The sequence below is a fragment of the Sebastes umbrosus genome, chromosome 11 (genome assembly GCF_015220745.1).
Source record: "Sebastes umbrosus isolate fSebUmb1 chromosome 11, fSebUmb1.pri, whole genome shotgun sequence".
In the NCBI taxonomy this organism is placed as follows: domain Eukaryota; kingdom Metazoa; phylum Chordata; class Actinopteri; order Perciformes; family Sebastidae; genus Sebastes; species Sebastes umbrosus.
In genome coordinates, this window is record NC_051279.1 from 4,257,396 (window position 1) to 4,281,610 (window position 24,215).

Below are 24,215 nucleotides of genomic sequence, written 5' to 3' on the forward strand. Positions count from 1 at the left end.
TTGTTCCATTGACCATGTGATTGGTCAATACATTGCTCCGTCTGAAACATTATCTCCCACTATCAGGTTGTCCCGAGCCGTCTACAAAAACAAAAAAGGCCCCACAACGTATTTATCCAATACAGGCGTGTAGCAACAGCTTCTATATTCAATACATGCACATAGCTTTTCACATGTCCAGGACCTGCCTATTTTTTGTTAGTTTTTTGCAAAAAAAACCGCATTCAGTCCGATCCCTCCTCATGCTCCAAACAGCAACTGCAATATTTCGGTCGAGCGTCTACACACAGAGGTGCACAGCTTCACTTACACTCTCCTTTCCCCCTGCATCGCTCTATTTCGTGTGTGTGTGTATGTGTGCTTTCTCTCCTGTCAGTCCACTTAAGGGCCTTTGGTTTCAGAGGAGGCCATTGTATTTCCTCCATCGCCTAGCAACCATCACCAAGGCCGGCACTCCATTGTTGCGGAGGCTGAGCACCTGAATTGCCTGCTGCCTGTTTCTACTTTTCAAAATTGTACTGTAATTTCACAAAGTGGTGTTTCAGCATTAGAGAGGGAGAGAGAGAGAGACGGCCGCGCTCCAAATTGGAGGGCTATGAAAATTGGGGGAAGCTTCATTTGGTGGTTTCACATCGGGAGCGGCGTGCATTTGCAAAAGCAACACAAACAGCGGCGAGGCGAAGACATTCGGAGCGTATTGTGCATTCAGCAAAACGAAAACAAACACTGAACGATTTCTATAGTGTAGCGTGTTCGACCTATACTGTGTGTGTGTGTGAGAGATAACAACAGGAACTGAGATAAGGAGATGCTTGTAAGGGTTTTTATGCGTTTACAGCAGATGTGTTTATGGCGTAATAGTTTGTTGAAATGCACTTTATAGAAGAAACTGATAGAGAGATAAAAAAAATCCACAAAGACAGGCGGACAAAGAGTGAGGAGAGGGAGAGAGAAGTGGAGATGCAGAGAGAGATGAAAAAGGAGAAAATGGGAAAAAAAAATATGAACAGAGCAACATGTAGTGGGCGGGACTTGAGTACTGAAAAGGTTTGTGGGCTAGATTTTTCTCAGTGACGTCACTTTTACACAGTTTCCTTGAATAGCACCTGTGTGCATGGGGGCTGTCTGTCTGTCAGTTCTGAGTAAAAACATAACCCATGCCAGCAAAAAACATATCTATCAGTGTTCTCCACTGGCCATTGGAGACACACTGTGTCCTTCTTTTTCTCCTCCGAGGCCAACATCGACTCTGTTGTCTTTAACCGCCGGGTGTTAGAGATTGGCCCCCTCAACCACTCTATTTTCTCCACCCCAATGCATTTTAGCATCTTTTCCGTGAGCCTCCGTACATTTATTTTTTTTAAAAACATCCTTTTTATGAATTCAAACGAGTTAATTTTTTTTTTAACAAAGACTCCGCTTTCTCTTTGTGCAGGAAAATTGCTCTTTTTTTGTGCGCCCTGCACAACGCGACGCCCTTGTGGATGACCCCAGGTGCCTAATTCAGAAATGGTAAGTGCCAACAATTTTACCTTCAGATAAATCAGCGTGTCTCTCATTATATTGTATATCTTTTTATTGTTTTTAAACCGAGAATATCTATATGTCGTCTTTTGACTGTTGACCGTTTTTGTCATATTTATTGCAAAAATCTCTGCTCTGCTAATCCAAAGACACATTCTCCCCCTATAATTCACGACCGTCTTGCCATTGTCTCGTCAGTGTCACCGTTTTCTCGTATTGATTTTCAGTTGTGCAATCGGTCCGTTCTGTCTCCGCATCGCCGCATTGAACATCAAACTGCAACATAATATAGATCCTGAGAAATCTGGTTGTTCTTTATCAATCTCATGTAAAACATTTTAAATACACACAAACAAACAGGCGGTTATCTGCCAACATGCACACCTTAGACTGGCACACACTGACATACTGTAGATGTGTGCACACACAAATACAAGCAAAATTACACACACACACACACACTTGCAGATCAGGTTTCATTGTGTCTGTGCGTTCCACACACACACACACACACACACAGGGCTGTCTGTGTAGAGGGTCTGGTGAGATGGCAGCGCTGTTGGCCGACATGCTATCAAGTTTCAGTAAATACTCACATCATCTTCTGCATTCATGGTCAGGATTTACGTTCGGTAGGAATCCGTTTCTCAATGTTAAATTCTACATGCAGAGCTGTGAACGCAGAAATAATCAGCCACAACAGAAGATATTTATTTTATTCTTTTATTCTGGTACAAGAAAGAAAACATGTTTCTATCTGATAGAACTGAAGAATAAGCTGGTCTAGTAACACTCATCATGTATAAAGACAATAAGACAATCCTGCTGCCAACAGTCCTTTCCTGCTCTTATTACGTTTTCTATAAGTATATATATCATAAGTGTGTCATAATACAAATATATAGCGTGACGTGTTGGTATAACTCCTAAAATTAAAGTGCTTTTTTTCTGATAAAAATCATGCATCTAATATGTCAGTATGGTTTGTTCACTGTTATAGGTGTCTTTCACTTTAATATATGTCCATCAATGTTATATGTGTCCATCACTGTAATACGTGTCCATCACTGTTATATGTGTCCATCACTGTTATATGTGTCCATCACTGTTATATGTCTATCACACTGTTATGTGTCCATCAAAGTTATATGTGTCCATCATTGTAATACGTGTCCATCACTGTAATATGTGTCCATCACTGTTATATATGTCCATCACTGTTATATGTCTATCACACTGTTATGTGTCCATCAAAGTTATATGTGTGTCCATCACTGTAATATGTGTCCATCACTGTAATATATGTCTATCACACTGTTATGTGTCCATCAAAGTTATATGTGTCCATCATTGTAATATGTCCATCACCGTTATATCTGTCCATCACTGTAATATGAGTCCATCACTGTTATATTTGTCCATCACTGTAATATGTGTCCATCACTGTTATGTGTCCATCACTGTTAGGTGTCCATCACTGTTATGTGTCCATCACTGTTAGGTGTCCATCACTGTAATATATGTCCATCACTACAATATGTGTCCATCACTGTAATATATGTCCATCACTGTAATATATGTCCATCACTACAATATGTGTCCATCACTGTTATATGTGTCCATCTCTGTTATGTGTCCATCACTGTTAGGTGTCCATCACTGTTATGTGTCCATCACTGTTAGGTGTCCATCACTGTAATATATGTCCATCACTACAATATGTGTCCATCACTGTAATATATGTCCATCACTGTAATATATGTCCATCACTACAATATGTGTCCATCACTGTTATATGTGTCCATCTCTGTTGTGTCCATCACTGCTATATGTGTCCATCTCTGTTATATACTATTTCCATCACTGTTAAATGTGTCCATCACTATTATGTGTCCATCACAGTTATATACTATGTCCATCACTGTAATACGTGTCCATCACTGTAATATGTGTCCATCACTGTTATATATGTCCATCACTGTTATATGTGTCCATCACTGTTATATATATGTCCATCACTGCAATATGTGTCCATCACTGTTATATGTGTCCATCACTGTTATATATATGTCCATCACTGCAATATGTGTCCATCACTGTTATACGTGTCCATCACTGTAATATGTGTCCATCACTGTTATATATGTCCATCACTGTTATATATGTCCATCACTGTTATATACTATGTCCATCACTGTAATACGTGTCCATCACTGTAATATGTGTCCATCACTGTTATATATGTCCATCACTGTTATATATGTCCATCACTGTTATATACTATGTCCATCACTGTAATATGTGTCCATCACCGTTATATATGTCCATCACTGTTATATGTGTCCATCACTGTTATATACTATGTCCATCACTGTTATATATGTCCATCACTGTAATATGTGTCCATCACTGTTATATACTATGTCCATCACTGTAATACGTGTCCATCACTGTAATATGTGTCCATCACTGTAATATGTGTCCATCCTTGTAATATGTGTCCATCACTGTAATATGTGTCCATCACTGTAATACGTGTCCATCACTGTAATACGTGTCCATCACTGTAATACGTGTCCATCACTGTAATATGTGTCCATCACTGTAATATGTGTCCATCCCTGTAATATGTGTCCATCCCTGTAATATATGTCCATCACTGTTATATGTGTCCATCACTGTTATATACTATGTCCATCACTGTAATATGTGTCCATCCCTGTAATACGTGTCCATCACTGTAATATGTGTCCATCACTGTAATATGTGTCCATCCCTGTAATATGTGTCCATCCCTGTAATATATGTCCATCACTGTTATATGTGTCCATCACTGTTATATACTATGTCCATCACTGTAATATGTGTCCATCACTGTAATATGTGTCCATCACTGTAATATGTGTCCATCACTGTAATATATGTCCATCACTGTAATATATGTCCAGCTAAAGCATTAACAAAATGGCAAAGTGCCAGTTAGAAACAACTGACTCTACGTGTTTCCTCAAAAGCTGACTTCACATGTCCTAAACGCTATTATTAATGTTAAATTATTGATCATTATTGACGACGTACAGACCTTTACCTGGAACCTGTAGACTTTATGAGACATGTTAAATGAATGCAGCAGTTTTGTGTGTTTTACTTTCACATGTCCAATAATTAGCGTCTGCAGCCTACTGCAGCTTTTCCAATAAGTAATCAGTTGAATCTGATGGGAAACGACTATCTGATTAAAAAAATCCATTATTCTGTTTTTCATTCTGTTTCTATTGTGTATGCAATACGATATATATTCCATGCAGTCTCTTATATACTGCCACTGGCTGCAACTGACGATCATTTGCATTATCAATTGATCTGCCAATTATTTTCTTGATTAATCGTTTGGTCTACAATAAAACAGAAGTCACAGTATCCATGAGCACAAGGTGACGTCTTCTAATGTCTTGTTTTGTCAAACCAACTGTCCCGAAACCCAATTTGCTGAAATGTAAGACCAAGAAAAGCAGCATATCGTCAAATTTAAGAACTCGGTATCATCAATTTTGTTTTTTATTTATATTTTTGCTTGATTGACAATTAATCGATCAAAACCGTTGCAGATTAATTTTCTTTTGATGAACTAGTCGTTGCAACTTTTAACTGTGCACATTATTCTGTTGTGAAACCGTATGAAAAGCCTTGTAAGACTGCAGCCTTTAATCAGTATAAACTTTATTATAGCGACAAACAATTGGCCGAATGAGTATAGTAATATTATTTCAGCAGAGCTTTAAAATTCTGAAGCGAAAAAGGATATTGAAATGCTCACAGCATCCTTTATCGCAGCAGCGTCGCTGACTGACAGCTGAATCAAACTGACACTGAACTGATTAACACTGACGTCGGTACATAAAAACACTCCACAGTGACTGAACGGCAGCTTGTCAGCGGGTGTTTTCTCTCTGTTCCAGCGTGCAGGGTTGTCACCGGCTGTTCCGAGCCTTGGATCATACAGTTTGTCCTGGTAGATAACCCTGACGCCGAGCCATGGCCTTGCTTCAAACCTCTCCACCTTCATCCATCCACCTCGGCCTTCCTCCAGAACACACTGAACCCACACTAAACTGTCCCATGTTTCAAGGTAAACTGCATGTTGCAGTACAGAGATAGAAGTGTGAATATAAATATGTGTTTATTAATACAATGTAGAGGCAAAAAGGGAACTAAATATTCAACACCAGCAATACAAGATGCAAGATGATGACTGTTTCAAATATGAAACCCGGTAGATGAAGTAGTCGCAGAGAGATAATTGCAGTAATTGAAATAATAACCGGTGCAGGGGGAACTTGTTCATCTATAAGTGTTTTTCTTTCGAGCATGAGTTTGAGCACTTTTACAGATGGTTTCTTGACGAGCTGCCAACCGATTCATTTAATCTCCATACGAGCACAAGGAGAAGGCCGCTCAGGACCGCTGCCAGCTCTTCTGTGACAAACAGACTACGGCCTTCAACCGAGAGGTTTGAGAGTGCTGAAGAAAGTTTGGTTTGAAGGAGGGCGGCGGAGGTTTTTTGTCTAAAGCTCCTTCAGCCTTCCTTCGTCGCCTCAGGATCATATAGCTCAAGGAGGCCACCTTGAGTACGGCACATAGCTTGCATGGCAACAGAAGGAGTGGAAGGAGTGTGCAGTTACAGATTAACACTAGAGAGAATAGATCGGTTGTTTAATTACTATGCAATTTATTGAGATAGCTAATATATATAAACTGTTCCCACAGTACTGATTTCATTTGTTCATTTGTAGTTGTCTTGAAAGACAATGCTCTACAAGATTTTGATTTACAGAGAATGAATCTTCGTAAAATGCTGCTGTGTTATTTGACAGAGAAAGGTAAATCTCATGGCCGTCACCGTCTGGATGAGAGAGTCCACGGCAGCGTGGAAGACTAGTGATTTTGTTGTTTTGTGGTTAAACTGACAACAAGTCATTGTCTCCCTCACTGCTTTGAGACACAAGCTTCTACTCAAAACCAAGTCGGTGAAATTTCTCTCAAAATGTGACACCGAGCTCTAATTTCCCCTTTGCACAATAAAACATCAAGTGCTCCAGTTCCAAGAAAAAGATGAGCAGCAATTACACCCTGATGCTTTACTATTGTGCACGGCAGAATAAACTGGGTCAAATCACGATTTATCTCCATGGAGAAGTCGGGTGAAAATCCTGCATCAAATGTTTAAAGGCACAGTTTAAAAAAGAATAAAAAATCAACCTTTCAACTTCACAGTGAAACAAATAGTCCCAGATAGGACTGATAGAAATCTCATTTCTTTATAGCATGCATTTGAGTTATTGATTATTCTTAACTCTGTGTTTAAAAATCATTGCAGATCTTTAACAAACTGTTCCGTCCGAGTGATTCACTTGTTTCCAGTGAATCATTTCATTTTCAATTCAATTGGCTTATGTCTGCAGGGTTCGTGTCGCTTCTGTGTGGATGAGATGGCAGCGTACAGAAAGAGATGGAATTTAACGGGTAAGAAACACACATTTGTTGCAAAGTAATTTTTCAAAACAAATGTAACTCACAATTACCTTATTATTATTATAAACACTTTTAATCGTTTAAACCGTAAGTAGAAATAGTTAGGGCTGACCCGAATGCTTCGAAGCGTTGAGCGTTGCCGTGGTAATCAACCTTCAAATCGGTATTTGTATGCATAATGCAATGAATATATATAATTTATAAATAAATAATAATAATATATATAAAATATAATAATGTATAAATCCTAAAATAGCCCATGAAATAAGGAATAATCTCACAACATTATTCATATTCAACATGAATTAATAATAATTAATATTAGTTATTCTCAGATGGATATCGCTGTTTATTGTGTGTAGAGGTGTGTGTGTGTCTGTGTGTGTGTGTGTGCGTGTGTATGTGTGTGTGTGTACGGGGCGCCCCAAAGCTTCAAATACCTTCAAATATTTCTCACCGAAGCTTCAAAGCCCAAAAAGTTATATTTGGGATAGCCCTAGAAATAATAATAATGATTCCTATAAAGTAAATTGATCGTGCCGAGGTTTGTTAGTAACGCTTGTGCTAACAGAAGTTATCACACGGCTTTGTTGAATACTTGATTCTGATTGGTCAATCACGGCGTTCTGCGGTCTGTTATTTCTTCAACAGACCGTTGCTATGGGCGCAGTTCTGATGTCGGACTCTGGCGGACCGTTTTTGTGTCAAATTATTGATTTCTTAAAGGTCCCATATTGTAAAAAGTGAGATTTTCATGTCTTTTATATTATAAAGCAGGTTTAAGTGCTATATAAATACTGTTAAACTATCAAAACGCTCAATATACGGAGAAATACACACAGCCCGTACTCAGAAATTGTGCGTTTGAAACAAGCCGTTAGGATTTCTGTCCATTTGTGATGTCACAAATATACAATATTTAGACCATTACACGGTTTTAAACATAAACATTCCAAATGTGTCCCAGTTTATTTCCTGTTGCAGTGTATGTAAATAACATCAGCTGACAGGAAGTAAACATGTTCTAGTAGAAACACAAAATACAAGTATGAACCTGAGCACAATATGGGACCTTTAAGTAAGTAGCCGTGTAATAAGCGGGATAATGTACAGATAGCGGGTCATTGTTGTGAAATAAACAACAACAATGCCGCATCACCTTGTCGGGGTTTATTTCACAACGATGACCGTCTCGCTGCACATTATCCCTTACATGGATAAAACTGTTTTTGAGTTGTGAACAAATGGTAAATTAAACATACAAATGCATCCGTTGGAGGTGTTTTATATTTTCTTCCCCCCCAAAGCTTAAAGGTTGTTGTGATAAAATAAGACTTTTACACGGTCCGATTTGTTCAGGTTATCATTGTGATTGTGTATTAGGTTAATTATTGTCCTAAAGTCAATACATCCATCAGTTTGGGTTGATGTCATCAGTCGGATGTTATCTACGCTGTAAGCTGGACTCCAGCCTATCGACAGCCTACTTCACAATATTGAACCGTGAATGATGGAAAACACCAACAGCCCAAAGGTCAGAGGTAATGTTGATATCGACTTCCACTTTCTCATCACATTCCGCTACAGTATATTTCATTTCAGCTTGATTACTTGCCCTTTTGGCTTTTCATAAATTAATCTCAGAATACAAATCTACTCATAAGTCAAAATAAAGAATACGTCAGCTCAAAGTGATGACTTTCAAACCCCTTTAATGATGACATTCAAACATCACATGTCAGATGGAATGAAGACAGAGAGGAGGATCACGAGACGTTTTACTGGGGTGGGAGCAGGGCCTTGGTCTGGTCCATCACCTGCTGGAAGAACTTCTCCATCATGTCGGTCAGAGGCTTGACCTGGGCGTGGAAGTTGTCGGTCAGAGGCTTGACCTGAGTGTTGAAGTTTTCGGTCATGGGCCTGATGGTGTCCTCGATGTTGCCGATGAAGGGCTTGACCTGCTCCTGCAGCTTGGCGGCCTCGGCCTGGACCTTCTCAACCAGAGGCTGGATCTTGGCCCTGCTGTCCTCCATGTAAGTCCTGTGTGAAGGAGGAGGAAGCGACAATCGCCTGTTAATCATCTGCTGCTGACTCTCACTTGTATTTTAATAAAGAAAAATTAACTGAAACAGCCTGTAAATGTTTTGATGTGACTCTGTGAGAAATGTTGACTACTTATTGCTTCAATCAGGATGTATACTGTGTGTATTTACATGTGTATTCAGTCCAGGTTATAGGTCACAATAAAATAGCCTCTAGCCTCATGTTTTACATATAATTTGCCATCATAAATATGACTTTTTCATCTTGACAATTGACTGAAAAGTGACATATTTGTTGTTTTTAGAGCCAGTTTTTCCGCAGTCGGGAATTTCTCAAATACATGAGATGTTGTACGTGTTAAAAATCTGATAAATGAACTTGTACTGTATGTATTGGTGTATAAAATTAAGTAAAATAAATTCAAATTTGCAGAGAAATTAGCCGTTCTGGAACTTCCATATAACACATTGTTCTAAAAAGAACAGTTTAACTGTCATACATTGATGTACTGCTGGCTATTAACATTTAGAGTTTATGCTTGAAGCATTTCCTTGCATGAACCTCTCTAGGCTGCTGCTTGTTACAGAGAGGAAGCAGGATTTTAAATTGCTAGATTCCCACAAAAAGTCAAATTTGCTGCATTTGATCCACAAAACAATCATGAAAAAACCTGAATGCATTGCAGTAAGTGGAGGTTTGGTTTAAAGCAGTAGATAGGCTGATACTTACTGGGCAGTGTTGGTCATCTCGAGAGTCTTCACCTTCTCCACCATGTCCTGGGTTGCGCTGGTGATGCTGGTGGACATGCTGCTGATGAGCTTGGTGATCGCTTCCAAGTCGGACTGGGCATCACGCTTCACCAGTGACCCGGCCTCGGTGCCTGTGAGAACACATATTTACTCTTCTTTAGCCACTAAATGAATAATTAAAAGCTGCACACTGCAGGGCCTGAAGATAGTTAACTAATACGAGCAGTAATGCCTTCAATTCATCAGATTGAAGAGTAGGTTTACGCACACAATACAACCCTTTGAATTTGGTTGATTTTCAGATTTTGAAAACTTGCATGGTCCACTTTGGGTTCAGAAAGGTCTAACCTTTAAAACATTGTCTAAATTGCATGGTTATCAAGTTAAAATCAAGGTTTTTAGTTGCTTAAATGTCAACAAGAAAAGGTTTTGATGTGCAGAAAATATACAGGTTTTTGTTTAATCAGTGAAAGTACAGTATGTCTTACCATAGGCAACAGCCAGCACAACGACAAGAGTGGCAATGAGGGAGAATTTCATGGTTGCAGATGAGGAAGACGTAACCTGGAGAAAGTTAAAGCGTTATTCAGAATAGGCTGCAAAAATCAGTTATAAGCACAGAAGTTAGAGATGAGTAGTAGCCAATGTGTTTCCCTCAAATATATGAACAATACATTTCAGTGTAGAGCCATACAAATGATCAGGAACACCAAGAGAAAGCAGCAAGAGACAAACCTTAACTCCTGGGGTTCTTGGACGTAAAAGTGCTTTCTGTCAGAGAGACGGAGGCTTTTATAGCTCCACAGGATGAGTTCATCACAGCTAATCACAATTTAATCACTTCCAACTGACGAGAGGAGCTCAATCTGACTGAACCCTGATGCTTGATAGCTGCCACAGGGAAGACACAAAGTCCACAAAGTGTGTGTGTGTGTGTACAGTAGCAGAGAGATTCATTGTGAATTGTTGGATGCTATGACCTGATGAATCTTGACTTTACTATATTATGTACTGGTACTTAATTTGAGCATTTCAATTTCATGCTGCTTAGAAGTTAGTCAAATTAATCTGACAGCTGGATTTATGGGTTACTTTGAAGGTCAGGGTTTTACATACAGAACATATAATAAATAATAATAAACTTTATTTATATAGCACTTTTCTAAACAAGGTTACAGAGTGCTTTTCAGATAAAAACAAAACAGAAAAAAAATAAATAAATCAGCAAAACATCTGGGGGAATTTTTTTTTTTTTTTTTTTAAAAAGCAGAATAAAATGGCCAGAGGGATGATAAAAGCCAGCATCATATTAATTATTCAAAAATGCTTTCCTATAAAAAGAAAGTTTTAAGAAGGGACTTAAAAGATGGTAATGATGTAGCGAGTCTGATTTCAATAGGCAACCGCAAAGGCCCGGTCCCCTTTGGTCACAAGCCGAGATCTGGGAACAACCTGCAGAGCTGCATCCGCTGATCTAAGGGAACGCCAAGGCACGTAGGGGGTCAATAGATCCTTGATGTAGTTTGGGGCAAGGCCGTTTAATGTTTTAAAAGTGATCATTAAAACTTTAAAATCAATTCTGAACAAAACAGGCAGCCAGTGTGCATTGGGGAGCACAGGAGTGATGATCATCGGTTGATTTATTATGAAATATAATGTATTATTATTGTAATTTAAACTACCCTACCGTGCATAAAGTAGTAAAATGTAGCTTTACTTCAACCAGCTACAAGTAAAAATGCTGCACACACACAATGCATCAGCAATAACAATCCAGTAATATAGAGATCCAGATCATCAAGACAGCATCTAAGCACAGTGCCATTTACATTTTGCTGCTTATACTACAATTTTGATTGCAGGACTTATCCTTGTAGTGAAGTATTTGTCCTTGAAATACTGCCAATTTTACATTCAAGTTAAAAGAGCTGGATACTTCTTCCACAGCTGCCCAGCAGGTATAAAACACTTTCAGTAAAAATAGACTGTAGGCTATATCAACTGAAAGAGAGAAAGGAAAACACTAAAAGGAAAGTGCAGACAACACAAACTCGAAAAAATCTCATAAAGATTTTATTTGTCCTCATGTTTTTAACTCTGGGCTAAGTTTGTGTGTGAGTTCTTCCCTTTTCAATAATACACATTATACAGTATGCCATTTAAAAGCCCTGAGGGTTTAATTCATGCATTATTATCTACTTAACAGAGGGTCATTTGATGAGACAGAGTTACTCAGTAGTGCTGACGGAGCCTTGGACACTTGGTCCTATCAGCAGTTACTGTATGTAACAATCTACAGCCGGCTGAGGAGCTCCTGATAACCTCGTCACAGACGACACAGCACAAGATACCGGAGTTCCCATGTGTGTCATCACACTTGGGCCTCATATCTTTTTAAACCACCACGCTTGTGTTACTGCATAGATGTGTCAAATGGTTAAAACTCGTATGTGTACTTTGCTTATTTTATATTTGTGCTTTTACATATTGTTTTCCTGTTCTTCTCTTTCGTGTTGTTACAGCTGGCAAGGTTGTGGGTCTCAAATGTCACTATGGCAACCTACTTATCCATCTGTTTTTGTACCCTCTCGGTGTTGTTCTACACCCTTTGTTTGGGAACAATGTGTATAGAAATATAAAGCAATTGCAAGGAAATTCTCCTCTATCTTTAGCAGACTTCACGTGAAAATATTCCAGTCTGCTGCGCGGCCACTTTTAGTGCTCACCGATGCTTCGTGTGCCATCTTGGATTCTGTCTTTCAAAGCATATACCAACAGTGGAAATGTCGGTGCAACAGCTTCGAATAACTTAAGCAAGCGTGCTTTGTCGGACAGGAGCGTGAATGATAAGACGCTGATTTTAAACTGTATAAATACAACTGAACGTCCATTTAGAATGAATATTGATTTACAGAGACATTAAAGCTGCAGTAGGCAGTATATATTTGGCATCATTGGGCAAAAATTCCATAATAACCTTTCAGCATATTGTAATTCAAGTGTTCTGAGAGAAAACTAGACTTCTCCTCATGGCTCTGTTTTCAGGCTTTAGAAAATCTAGCTGGTGACGGGAGACTTTGACCAATCACAGGTCATTTCAGAGAGAGAGCGTTCCTATTGGCTGTGCTCCCTTCATGTGACCAGTACTTGGTGTTCCTTCAATCCATCTGAACATGGCTGCCGGGTCACAAACTTCCTCACTTTACAGCTAAACCGTGCAATACAAGATGATTCTGAAAACATTTGAGGGGAGAAATAGGCATTAATGTAACATAATATTGATTCATATTTGATCAGCGCTGTCTAGTTTGACCGTTTGGTCGGAGTTCGTGAGTGATTGACAGCCGGCTCTCATAGACGGCAGATGGACAGCAGACCTCAGATCAGCTCTTACTGCTTGTTTTCCTCCAGTCTGTGAAATCTTGCAGATGTCGTTAGGAGCACCGGAGGACACAGAGGCACATTTTTCAGATTACCTGTTTCATGTACTACTGTCATGATAACGACCGTTTTATAAAAATAACTTTTTTTAATCATATTTGCTCCAATCTCGCCTCATTCAGCTTTAAAGGGGCTCGATGTAAGAATCAGACAGCATCCGTGCTTCCGTGGAGTTTGTGTTGGACTCTGAGTTGTGGTGGGTGTTGGTCGTTTGTTGGCATTAGCGGACTCCATTTCTAACCAAATGTTAGCTATGGTTGCACACTTTTAACTCTGAAAGACATTCGTGAGCGCGTATGACATTTAAAACAGTCTACAGGCTGATAGAGGAAACACAGAAGGTCGCCTTAGGTCTAATTTTTTTAAGTTAGGTTACAACCTGTTCACACATTGGCAATAAAAAATGATTAAAACATTTATAAACTTACACACTGTCCCTATAAGAAAATAAAAAGCATTGCCTCTGTTTGAAGGATGCATGTCAGACCGTGGATGTCACTACGGACTATATAGCTGCGTCTTGATACACAGAGGTGATGTGGACATTTTTATGCTTACATGCTAGTTCAACATCCATAAGATTGAAGGTCAGGTATTATCTGCTATTATCTGTCCTTACGGTTACCTTTAAGGTCTGTATAGTATAGTTTTAGTATAGTATAGTTTTGTGCTATTGTGACGCATGTATGCATCTAAATAAATGACTGAGGATACTTTACATATTATATCAAACTGCAGGCTTATAAGAAAGAAATCTTTTTTTTAAATGGCTATCTTTGGTGTTGGTTAATCTTCAACAAATGTGGTTATTCACAGAGTTCACTTAAGTTGAACTTAAGTGAACCCACCCGACATATCTTACATACCTCTGATTCTACTGTAAGTGAAACACTGTGATAAAGGCTCAAGAAAGCTCCTGACTCGACACCAACCTATTCTCTCTCTCTCTCTCTCTCTCTCTGACCCAGGGGCGATTCTAGGATCAGACCTTTATGAGAATGTCACATGTACATCACATGATGGCCTAGGTTTAGTTTCAACATTGGGGGGAGACACATTGAGCAAATTTCGAGTGTCAAACGTTTCATTTCCTGCATTCTGGTGAATTTTTATGCACCCTTTCTGCCTCTTTTGCATCAAGTTATAGTGGAAATGTCCTCAGACAAAAAGCTCCATCCTGCTCGATCTTCTTCTTCAGGAAACCTCTTTAGGTTACAAAACTAAAACAGACCCTGGTGATGCTACCCAGGGCACTGCCAGCCCTGCCAGATGCAAATTAGTCAGCCTTTAAAGTTAGAAACGTCCAAAATGTCATCACTTCATCATTTTATCCTCCTAGACATTTGGGTGAAATTATCAGGATTAGCAGATGAATTCTTGAGTTAAGTCCAAAATCGTGTTTTGTGAGGTCACAGTGACCTTGACCTTTGACCACCAAATTCTCATCAGTCCATCCTTGAGTTTAAGTGGAAGTTTGTGCCAAATTTGAAGATACAACCTCCAGGCGTTGCTGAGATATCGCGTTCCTGAGAATGGTATGGACAACCATAAAACATAATGCCTCTGGCCACGACTGTCTCTGGCGCAGAGGCATAAAAAGTCAAAATCAGACACAAAAGACACCTCTTAAAGTTACATACCTACCTGCAAGATGCTACCCAGGGCATTGCCAGCCCTTCCACATACAAAGGCCATCCCTCACTGCTTCAAAGAGAAATCCAGGCATCAGATGCAACTGTCTCCAGATGGATGGTCAGTCCTGCTTCATACGGGGCTGAAGACCTAATCTGAGTCGCTGTCATCATACCACCTTGGCCTCTTAGCGATGACCTCCCAGTATCTCTCCAGGAGCTGAGGCCTCAATGTGCATTTTTTAATGACATTTTTGACTGCAGAAGAAATGTAGTGTCTTTGCTGTAGTTTCTAATTGAAATATTTTTTTTAAAAAGTCCTCTGACCTGTGAAGGCAAGACGAAGGCTTCCAGGTGGTTCTCAGCCTCACTGGAGCCAAATGTTTAGAATAATAAAAACTTGTGTTGTCGGTTAAAGCCACTGTGTGTGTAGAGTCTGAAAAATCTTTAGACGTTGGCGCCCTCCAGTGGTAGGATTATAAGAAAGAACACACTGAGACAGTTAATGTGTGAATGCATCACTAAATATCTTGTATCTGTTTCTGACCTCTTTGTCGTATCTTAACTTAAAATCTTTTGTTTACAATTTGCTCCACAGATTTAAAGACACCTGTAATCACTGGTGATACAACTGTTAGGAAGGGAGATGCTCTGAATTTAACCTGCAGTGTTGAAAGTGTTCCTCCTCCGTCTCATATCACATGGACTATACTTGGCTCCAACATAAACCTACACAACGGACCTGATGCTGACCTGCAGAACGACACCGCATCCAACACACTTGTCATCCCTAATGTGACGGCAGAAGATTCTGGACGAGACTTTGACTACATATGCTGATGTAACAGTGACTTGTAAGTAGACTGTACTAAAAGGAAGTTCATGTTCATGTGTGTTCTTACAGGGCTTTCAAAGATCTTAAACTCTGGATGTGTGCTTCAGTCGGAGGTCCTGACCTGTGTGTGCATTAGCGAGGGGTTTCCTTTACCCACCATCAAATGGCAGCTGTTGGAGAACCACGCTGAGTACTCTGTCACCACCACCGTGTCCCACCACACGGTCCACAGCACCGCCACCCTAACTGTAAAAGACCACAGCAACACTGTTGTTGAGTGTGTCAGCAGCAGTGAAGTTGGGGAAATGCGACAAAACGTCACCATCAAAACTTCAGAGAGACGAGAAGGTGAACACACATATCACCAATCTCTGATATCAATAAGAATGTACGGCATTAATATAACTGTTGAACAGTTATATAATCTACATTGTGTCCTTTCTAATAGCAGCTCAACATGGACCCAGTGCAGTGCTTCCCTGGGTCATCGTCGCTGTTGTAGCTCTCATCGTGAACGTCATCTGCATAATCCTCTTGATGTTCCTTTGGTATGTTACTACTTCATCATTTGATGCTTTAAGGGTTCCATCAATGGAGACTTTTAGACAACACATCATGTCTCACTCTTTCTTCTCTCCAAAGGAACACAAGAAAAAAGGGGAAACCAAACCGAGAGGACAGAACTTACATGTCACTGCAGAAAACAGTCCCGTCACCAGAGTATGATGTTATCGCTCCACGTCTGAACTAACTAGTGTCAGTTTCCACTGAGTGTAGTAGAAGATGCAACTGAGTCCACTGAGCATGTGTTATGTCAGTATAATCACAGTCATCTATTATAGCTGGGATTTAAGTGCTTTGCCGATTTCTCAACCAGTCTGGAGATCTGAAAACAAGTGAAGTCATTTTCAAGTGTAATGAATTGATTTTTTTTTTTATTTAATTGTGATTATGTTTGAGTTGTAATTGTGATTCCAACTGCACTTGCGAACTCCAAACCAAACGGTCAAACTAGGCAGCACTGATCAAATATGAATCAATATTCTGTTACGTTAATGCCTATTTCTCTCCTCAAATGTTTTCAGAATCATCTTGTAGTGCACGGTTTAGCTGTAAAATGAGAACGTTTGTGACACCGCCGCCATGTTGAGACCTGTTGAAGGAACACCAAGTTCCAGTCACGTGACTGAAGCACAGCCAATAGGAACGCTCTCTCTCTCTGAAATGACCTGTGATTGGTCAAAGTCTCCCGTCACGGGATAGATTTTCTAAAGCCTGTAAACAGAGCCATGAGGAGGAGCAGAAGTCTACTTATCTCTCAGAACACTTGAATTACAATATGCTGAAAGGTTATTATGGAATTTTTGCCCAATGATGCCACAAATATTCTGCCTACTGCTGCTTTAATGGTTTATTGTGCAACATCTTTAAGTTCTGTTCTCAGAAACGTCCCTGAAGTGGTAATTCATTGAAACATTTCTTTATATGGCATCACTGTGTTCTCCCTTATAACTTCCTGTTGAAACTTTAACTTGCTAGATCATAACTATATTTAGCTATGAACTTGCTACAGTTTTGTCCTTATTGGTTCCTATATGCCTGCATATTGACCACATTAAAAAGGGAAGTAATCCGTGACTTCATGAATGCCGAGACTTTTTGTGCAGGTTTAATGTCGGCCTACTTGTTTTCTTTATGACTAAATTCATGCTCAGCACATTTACTGTTTCAGTTTAGCAAGAATTATGTTTTTAAATAGATCGGGACAACTTTAACAAACTAACACAAGGAGTTTCCTTTTCAGTATTTTTTCTGTAGAGAAGGTGGAGCTTCTCAATTGGATATACAGCACAGTACATCATAATAACTAGTAAACAGTACCTTCAGATATTGCAAAATATATGCCATAAAAATACAAATGAGATGCTTCTTGCTAAGAGGCTTCATAGTTAAACGTGAGAACTAGAATGAATGCTAATTGAATCTCTGTTCTCTTTGAATATGCAAGATATTTAATATACTTCAGTGACAGAAACTCTCATTTAACCATCAATACTGAAACACCACTGTGGATAAAAGACAATAATACAGATCATTTACAATCATGCACACCTCACTGTGCAGACTAGAGTGTGTGTTATGGTTTCCATAGAATATGTCAGTTCCGTAAAACAAACAAAGTCACCAAAACTTCATGAGAAATTGCTCAACACGTCTCGAAGTTAGTTAGATTGTGGTTAGATAAATTGGGTGAGACTGCTTCCCTAAAAATCACAAGCAGAAAAGGAGAAGGAAAAGAGAGACGGAGTCAGTTAAGAGCAGAGATCTCTGTGGAGAGAAGAGAGCAGCTGAACAAGGCAGAAAGAGGTAAAACACAACATTTATCTTATCTTATCAATATTATTGTATTTGATTGTGTGATTAATTCTTCCCTGAACAATATAAAAATGTATCAGTGCTGTTGTTGAGCTTTTGTAAAGGTAATTGTCATAAAGTTTATTCATATAACAACTTGTATTTCACAATAAAAACACGTCAAGGTAGCCACACCCTTATATATAAACTGTTATGTATATATGTGTGTATATAATATATATATATATATATATATATATATATATATGTGTGTGTATATAATATATAAATTTATCCTTTTAAATTGTAAATTGTAACCTCTTTTTTTTAAATATCTTTTTAAATTGTAAATGGAAACCGTAGAAGTAATTCTTTCCTAACTAATGTCATTAAATGCTTTTTAGAGTTCCTCGCTTTACTTGTAAAATATGTGTGCATTTCATTCAGAAAGTCTGAGCTTAGGGGGTTTTAGTTAAAGCTGCTACAGATCATTTAAGTTTATTTCTTTCTGGAACAGATATTACAAAGAGTTTGGAAATCAAACATTTGAAGGGACTCACAACCCTGAAGAAGATGTTAGCCACGTGTGTTATTGTGATTACAGAAAAGGTGAACATTGAACATCCTGTATTTCAATCTGTGCTGTGAACCGTGGAGGTGTTTCAGATACAGTTTCTTCAACTGAAACATTTTAAAGTTTAAAATGTGTTTGCTTCTGAAAGGAAACATTTGTTCTGTGGAGGAAGAGCCTGTCTTCATCATCGTATCAGGATGTTTGTTCTCATCTGGGCGACTCTGCTCTTCACTGTGAAAGACAGCAATGCTGACACAGGTATGCATCTTTATTATAATCTTGTTATAATGCCAACATTAAAGATATGAAGAAAATAGATAATTTGACTTTATAAATAGTTATTTAGTTTTTCAACCAGCTCATTAGTAGCATTCCTCACAGCATCTACGAACTAACTGGGATAGATAGTTTTTAAATGGCTATTTTGTTTGTCAAATATATTATGGATAAAGAAATACAGATGCTGAAATTCTGTTTTGTTGTCTGCTCAACGCTGCTTAAAAAACAAGGATAGTAATATCCCTTCTTCATCATTTATTAAATATCATGGTGTATTGTCAAAATTGAAATATCTTCTCACAGTTTTTTCTTTTTCTGTTTCCATTAACAGGTGCATCAATTTGGAGAAGAGAGTGTACAAATGATTTCTGTATCAGTCTTAGTGAAGGAGAAATAACATCAGAGGCTGGACTCTGTGTTGTGATACCATGTTCTTTCACCACTAGTGTTCTCTTTACACCGCAACATATAGTTTGGTACAAATGTGAATCATCTAAACCAAGATGTGGTGATTCAGACATCATATTCCTCAAGAACAAAGAAAAGGTTCAGTCTGGGTTTAAAGGACGAGTTTCACTGTTGGAGCCTGACGTGACAAACAGGAACTGCAGCATCATCATCAATGACGTCATTGAGTCCGACTCTGGATCATATCAGCTCAGAGTTAATGGTCATTGGTTTATGAAGGGCGATGGATTTACATTCTCTCAAAGGACAATCGTCTCTGTTAAAGGTATTAAGAGCTACAATATATGTATACAGTGAAGATGTTCATTGTTGTTCCTCTGAACTGCACCAACAGTATTTCCCGTATTTATAGTCTTAATGGAGAATGAAGTAATGTTTGTTATTTGTCGACCTCTGTGGGCAACCAGTAGGAACTGCAGCAGCTCCTGATATAACTCCTACTTACTGACTCATTGAAATGTTTAACAGAGTACCTGATTATTTTAGCCCAAATTGAAGTGAATGGTGACCTTCAGGCTGCTCACCTGATTCCACTCATGGACTGCTCTCCCATTAGATCTGATCCAGAAGCCCACAGTGATGATTCCTCCTCTGACAGAGGGACAGCAGACCACACTGACCTGCACTGCTCCTGGTCTCTGCTCTGGATCTGAACCTAACATCACCTGGACGTGGAGAGGAGCAGGAGAGAAGGCCTCTCACATCACAGGAAACATCACAGCTCTCAAGACCGAGAACCTGACTGCTGCCACTCAGAGACACAGCTCAACTTTGATGTTTAACCTTTCAGCTGAGCACCACGGCAGTGAGGTCACCTGCAAGGTCATCTTCACCAACAACATCACTACAGAGGAGACAGTGACTCTGAATGTGACCTGTGAGTAAAACATACTGTACTTTATTCTCTCCTTTACTTTTTACTATCTGAAATGTGTGGTAATAGATGTGCTGTCATGTCATTTCTGCTGGTTTCCTGAGCTGTGTTTCATTTTACAACATCAACAGTGTTCTTGCAGGAAAGTTGGGAATTAGTGACGCTATAACATTATATATAATAATTTTGTCTCATAGATTGCTGAGATTCTTCTTTCATGTTTGCAGTTTTTCCAAGGATCCTAAGTAGCTCTGCATGTGAGGTTCAGTCAGAGGTCCTGACCTGTGTGTGCATCAGTGAGGGGTTTCCTTTACCCATTGTGTCCTTTCTAATCGCAGCTCAACATGGACCCAGTGCAGTGCTTCCCTGGGTCGTCGTCGCTGTTGCATCTCTCATCGTGAACGTCATCTGCATAATCCTCCTGATGTTCCTTTGGTATGTTACTACTTCATCATTTGATGCTTTAAAGGTTCCATCAATGGAGACTTTTAGACAACACATCATGTCTCACTCTTTCTTCTCTCCAAAGGAACACAAGAAAAAAGATGAAACCAAACCAAGAGGACAGAACTTACATGTCCCTGCAGAAAACCGACCCATCACCAGAGTATGATGTTATCGCTCCACGTCTGAACTAACTAGTGTCAGCTTCCACTGAGTGTGGTAGAAGAGGCTACTTCCATACTCAACTGATTTTCGACATGTCTAAGATTTTCTGAGTATGACATGTCTTAGTTTATTTCTTTTTCTTTTATGTCTGTAAAGGGGAGACTCGTGGGTACCCATAGAACCCATTTACATTCACATATCTGGAGGTTAGAGGTCAAGGGACCCCTTTGAAAATGGCCATGCCTGTTTTTCCTCGACAAAATGTAGCGTACGTTTGGAGCGTTATTTAACCTCCTTTGTGACAAGCTAGTATGACATGGTTGGTACCGATGGATTCATCAGGTTTTTATGGTTTCATATGATACCAGCATCTCTCTACAGCTTTAAAACTGAGTCCGCTACAGCCTCCTAAATATCGATTGCGTTAATGTGTTAAAGAAATTAGTAGCGTCAAAACAAATATGCGTTACCTCGTTATTGTCGCATTAACTTGGACAGCCCTATTATATATATTTATTCTTTCAGAGCTGGTGTTATGTTAATCTATGTATATTTCTAGAACAGATTTCACAAACTGCTTCACAATAAAAGTATAACAGTAGCTGCACCCTGGGTGATGAGGTAACCAATTATATTAAGCAACTATGGAATTACTGAACTTGCAACATCCTGTATTAAGATCTGTTATGTCAACTGTGGAGCTTCCTTTGTTTCAATTTCATCAACTTCCTGCCTGTTTACTGCACTTTCAGTGTAAAGTTTGTCTTGTGGAGGGAGACACTGACTGTCTCAAGCATCCAATCAGGATGTTTGTTCTCATCTGGACAACTTTGCTTTTCTCTGTGAGCGGCAGCAATGCATCTTGTCATGATGCAAACATTAAAGATAATCATTAACAAAACATTCATCAGTAATTGGCCATGATAATAATTAGTCATAGTTTATAGTGTTATAGTCATAGCCTTTCTCCATCAAATATCATGATGCATTGTGAAAATCTAGATATCTTTGGTCCCTGTTTTCCTTTAAAGGTCCCATATCGTGCTCATTTCAGGTTCATACTTGTATTTTGTGTTTCTACTAGAACATGTTTACATGCTGTACTGTTAAAAAAAAACTTAATTTTCCTCGTACTGTCGGCCTGAATATACCTGTATTTACCCTCTGTCTGAAACACTCCATTTTAGCGCATTTTGACGGAATTGCAGCAGAATTGCATTGCTAGGCAACAGCTTGGGTCCATATGTACTTCCTGTCAGCTGATGACATTCACATACACTGCAACAGGAAATAAACTGGGACACATTTAGAATGTTTACGTTTAAAATTGTGTCAAGAGTCTAAATATTGTATATTCGTGACATCACGAATGGGCAGAAATCCTGACGGCTTGTTTCAAATGCAGAGTTTCTGAATACGGGCTGTGTGTATTTTCCTGTGGATTGAGTGTTTTGATACTTTCACAGTATTTATATAGGACTTAAGCCTGCTTTATAATAAAAAAACATGAAAATCTCACTTTTTTATATTATGGGACCTTTAATACTCTGGAACAACCTCCCCGAGGAGATCAGACTGTGAACTCCTTATACTGTTTTAAATCACTCTTTCTTTTATAAGTATGCTTTCACAGGGTCTGTGGCCTGGATTTTACTTTTATCTGTTAAGTCACTTCTTAAAACCTATTTATATACAAAGACATTCTTTTAAGTTTTGTTTTATTCATTATTTGATTTATTTTATATTGTTTTATTGTACTTTTTCTCATATGTAGCTCCTGTGCACAATGTTGTGTAACTATTGTTTGAAATTGTTTTTTATCATTGTCTGCCATTTTTATTTTTTGTATTGTAAAGCACGTTAGCGTTGTTTTCAAAAGTGATATAGAAATAAAGTGTATTATTATTATTATTATTATTATTATTATTATTAGCATTTAAGACAGCTTTATGAGATTAAAGCAGAAATCAATTATACAACATAAAACATACATAAGTATTTGGTTGATTTTTGTGTTTGCATGTTTCTGTAGTTGGTTGTGTTTTTTTTTAAATGTGTTGTCAAATTGGAGAAGATGTTTGTTTGTTTACTTGTGTTTTGTCTATTTTCTTGTGTTTTGTCTATTTGCTTGTGTTTTGTCTATTCGCTTGTGTTTGTATCTATTTGCTTGTGTTTTGTCTATTTGCTTGTGTTTTGTCTATTCGCTTGTGTTTTTATCTATTTTCTTGTGTTTTGTTTATTTGCTTGTGTTTTTATCTATTTGCTTGTGTTTTGTCTATTTGCTTGTGTTTTTATCTATTTTCTTGTGTTTTGTTTATTTGCTTGTGTTTTTATCTATTTGCTTGTGTTTTGTCTATTTGCTTGTGTTTTGTCCATTTGCTTGTGTTTGTATCTATTTGCTTGTGTTTTGTCTGTTTGCTTGTGTTTTCTTGCTGCAGTGTGTTGAACTCCCAGGGCCACCGTAGGCCTATTATAGAGACATCACGTCAGGTAACGTTAACTGGAGGTGAAGTGATCGTGTCTAGAAGGTAACCCGCAAACTGCAAACTGCAAAAAAAAAAGTTGCAAAAAACTCTTTCCCAATTCCCAGAAATAGTCGAGAGTCAATTCACACCACCAGGTGAAGTCGGTCTGCGTTAATTACTGACTTCATGTGGAGGTGTGTGATGATGACGACAAGTCCAGTTGGACTTAATTTGACATGGTTGATGGACATTTTGCCAACGTGGTCGCAGTTCTTCAAACACCTGGCAGGTAAAACACTCACCTGTTGCCTCCCTGATGGGAACCTGTTCAGAGCTTTGCTGCTGTCTGTCTGTAACATCACATTGTTGTTGATGCTGTGATGTAAGAACTGTTAAGATCCTTTACTTAAATAAGAGTAGCTATAAAACAGTGTTAAACTTCATCACATGTGAAAGTTCTGAATCCAAATAGTAGCCTACATGTTCACAGACACGGAGCATGCAACCATCACAACTTTGTAAGAACATGCTGATTTTCAGAAGTTCTTACCTTAACCCTACCTTATAAAAAAAAGTGGCCTTGCTCAGTCCCCCAATGAGCACAAATATGACGGCTGAATCAAAAATCTTTTATCTTTTATCTTTCATAAAAAAAAAAAAATTAAATGAAATAAAAAATAACTTCAACTGGAATTTAAAAACGCGTTTTGCTGCTCTCTGGCACTAAAGAGAGGAACTGCAGTTATTTCATGATGGTAACGGCTGTCAGTTGTGCCAACAACACAACATTAAACTTAAAAATTAAAAATAAAACATTATTAAAAATGTTAAAATGT

At 38.6% G+C, this 24,215-nt stretch overlaps 2 protein-coding genes and 2 long non-coding RNA genes across 5 annotated transcripts; 3 read left to right on the forward strand and 1 right to left on the reverse strand.

The window, feature by feature from the left end:
- Positions 1-1,122: 1,122 nt before the first annotated feature.
- Positions 1,123-7,358, forward strand: LOC119496493. Its single transcript, XR_005208729.1, has 4 exons — positions 1,123-1,335; positions 1,436-1,512; positions 5,484-5,653; positions 6,987-7,358. It is a non-coding gene; the product is annotated as an uncharacterized LOC119496493 (long non-coding RNA).
- A 1,393-nt stretch (positions 7,359-8,751) lies between these two features.
- Positions 8,752-15,126, reverse strand: LOC119496490 (type-4 ice-structuring protein LS-12-like). Of its 2 annotated transcripts, none has more exons than XM_037783817.1 (4): positions 14,934-15,126; positions 10,337-10,412; positions 9,829-9,979; positions 8,752-9,096 (listed from the first exon to the last, which is right to left on the reverse strand). In XM_037783817.1, the coding sequence occupies exons 1-4, from the start codon at positions 14,982-14,984 to the stop codon at positions 8,835-8,837; spliced, it is 540 nt and encodes a 179-aa protein (XP_037639745.1). In that variant the 5' UTR covers positions 14,985-15,126; the 3' UTR covers positions 8,752-8,834. The 2 variants fall into 2 exon arrangements, with proteins under 2 accessions (XP_037639745.1, XP_037639746.1); XM_037783818.1 differs by lacking the exon at positions 14,934-15,126 and adding an exon at positions 10,584-10,730.
- A 134-nt stretch (positions 15,127-15,260) lies between these two features.
- On the forward strand, positions 15,261-21,095 carry LOC119496492. The gene is made up of 4 exons (XR_005208728.1): positions 15,261-15,774; positions 15,825-16,103; positions 20,644-20,740; positions 20,835-21,095. It is a non-coding gene; the product is annotated as an uncharacterized LOC119496492 (long non-coding RNA).
- On the forward strand, positions 18,099-20,621 carry LOC119496489 (sialic acid-binding Ig-like lectin 14). Its single transcript, XM_037783816.1, has 5 exons — positions 18,099-18,122; positions 18,833-18,942; positions 19,295-19,696; positions 19,988-20,308; positions 20,503-20,621. The coding sequence occupies exons 2-5, from the start codon at positions 18,882-18,884 to the stop codon at positions 20,508-20,510; spliced, it is 792 nt and encodes a 263-aa protein (XP_037639744.1). The 5' UTR covers positions 18,099-18,122; positions 18,833-18,881; the 3' UTR covers positions 20,511-20,621.
- Positions 21,096-24,215: the final 3,120 nt, after the last annotated feature.

Excerpts from the sequence above, each read along its gene's own strand:
- LOC119496490 (XM_037783817.1), bottom strand. The coding sequence starts at position 14,984 with ATGGCCTTTGTATGTGGAAGGGCTGGCAATGCCCTGGGTAGCATCTTG. Across the intron at positions 10,413-14,933 it reads CCCTGGGTAGCATCTTGCAG|GTTACGTCTTCCTCATCTGC; the intron begins GTAGGTATGTAA and ends AACTTTCTCCAG. Across the intron at positions 9,980-10,336 it reads TGTGCTGGCTGTTGCCTATG|GCACCGAGGCCGGGTCACTG; the intron begins GTAAGACATACT and ends GTGTTCTCACAG.
- LOC119496489 (XM_037783816.1), top strand. The coding sequence starts at position 18,882 with ATGTTTGTTCTCATCTGGGCGACTCTGCTCTTCACTGTGAAAGACAGC. Across the intron at positions 18,943-19,294 it reads AGACAGCAATGCTGACACAG|GTGCATCAATTTGGAGAAGA; the intron begins GTATGCATCTTT and ends TTCCATTAACAG. Across the intron at positions 19,697-19,987 it reads GACAATCGTCTCTGTTAAAG|ATCTGATCCAGAAGCCCACA; the intron begins GTATTAAGAGCT and ends CTCTCCCATTAG.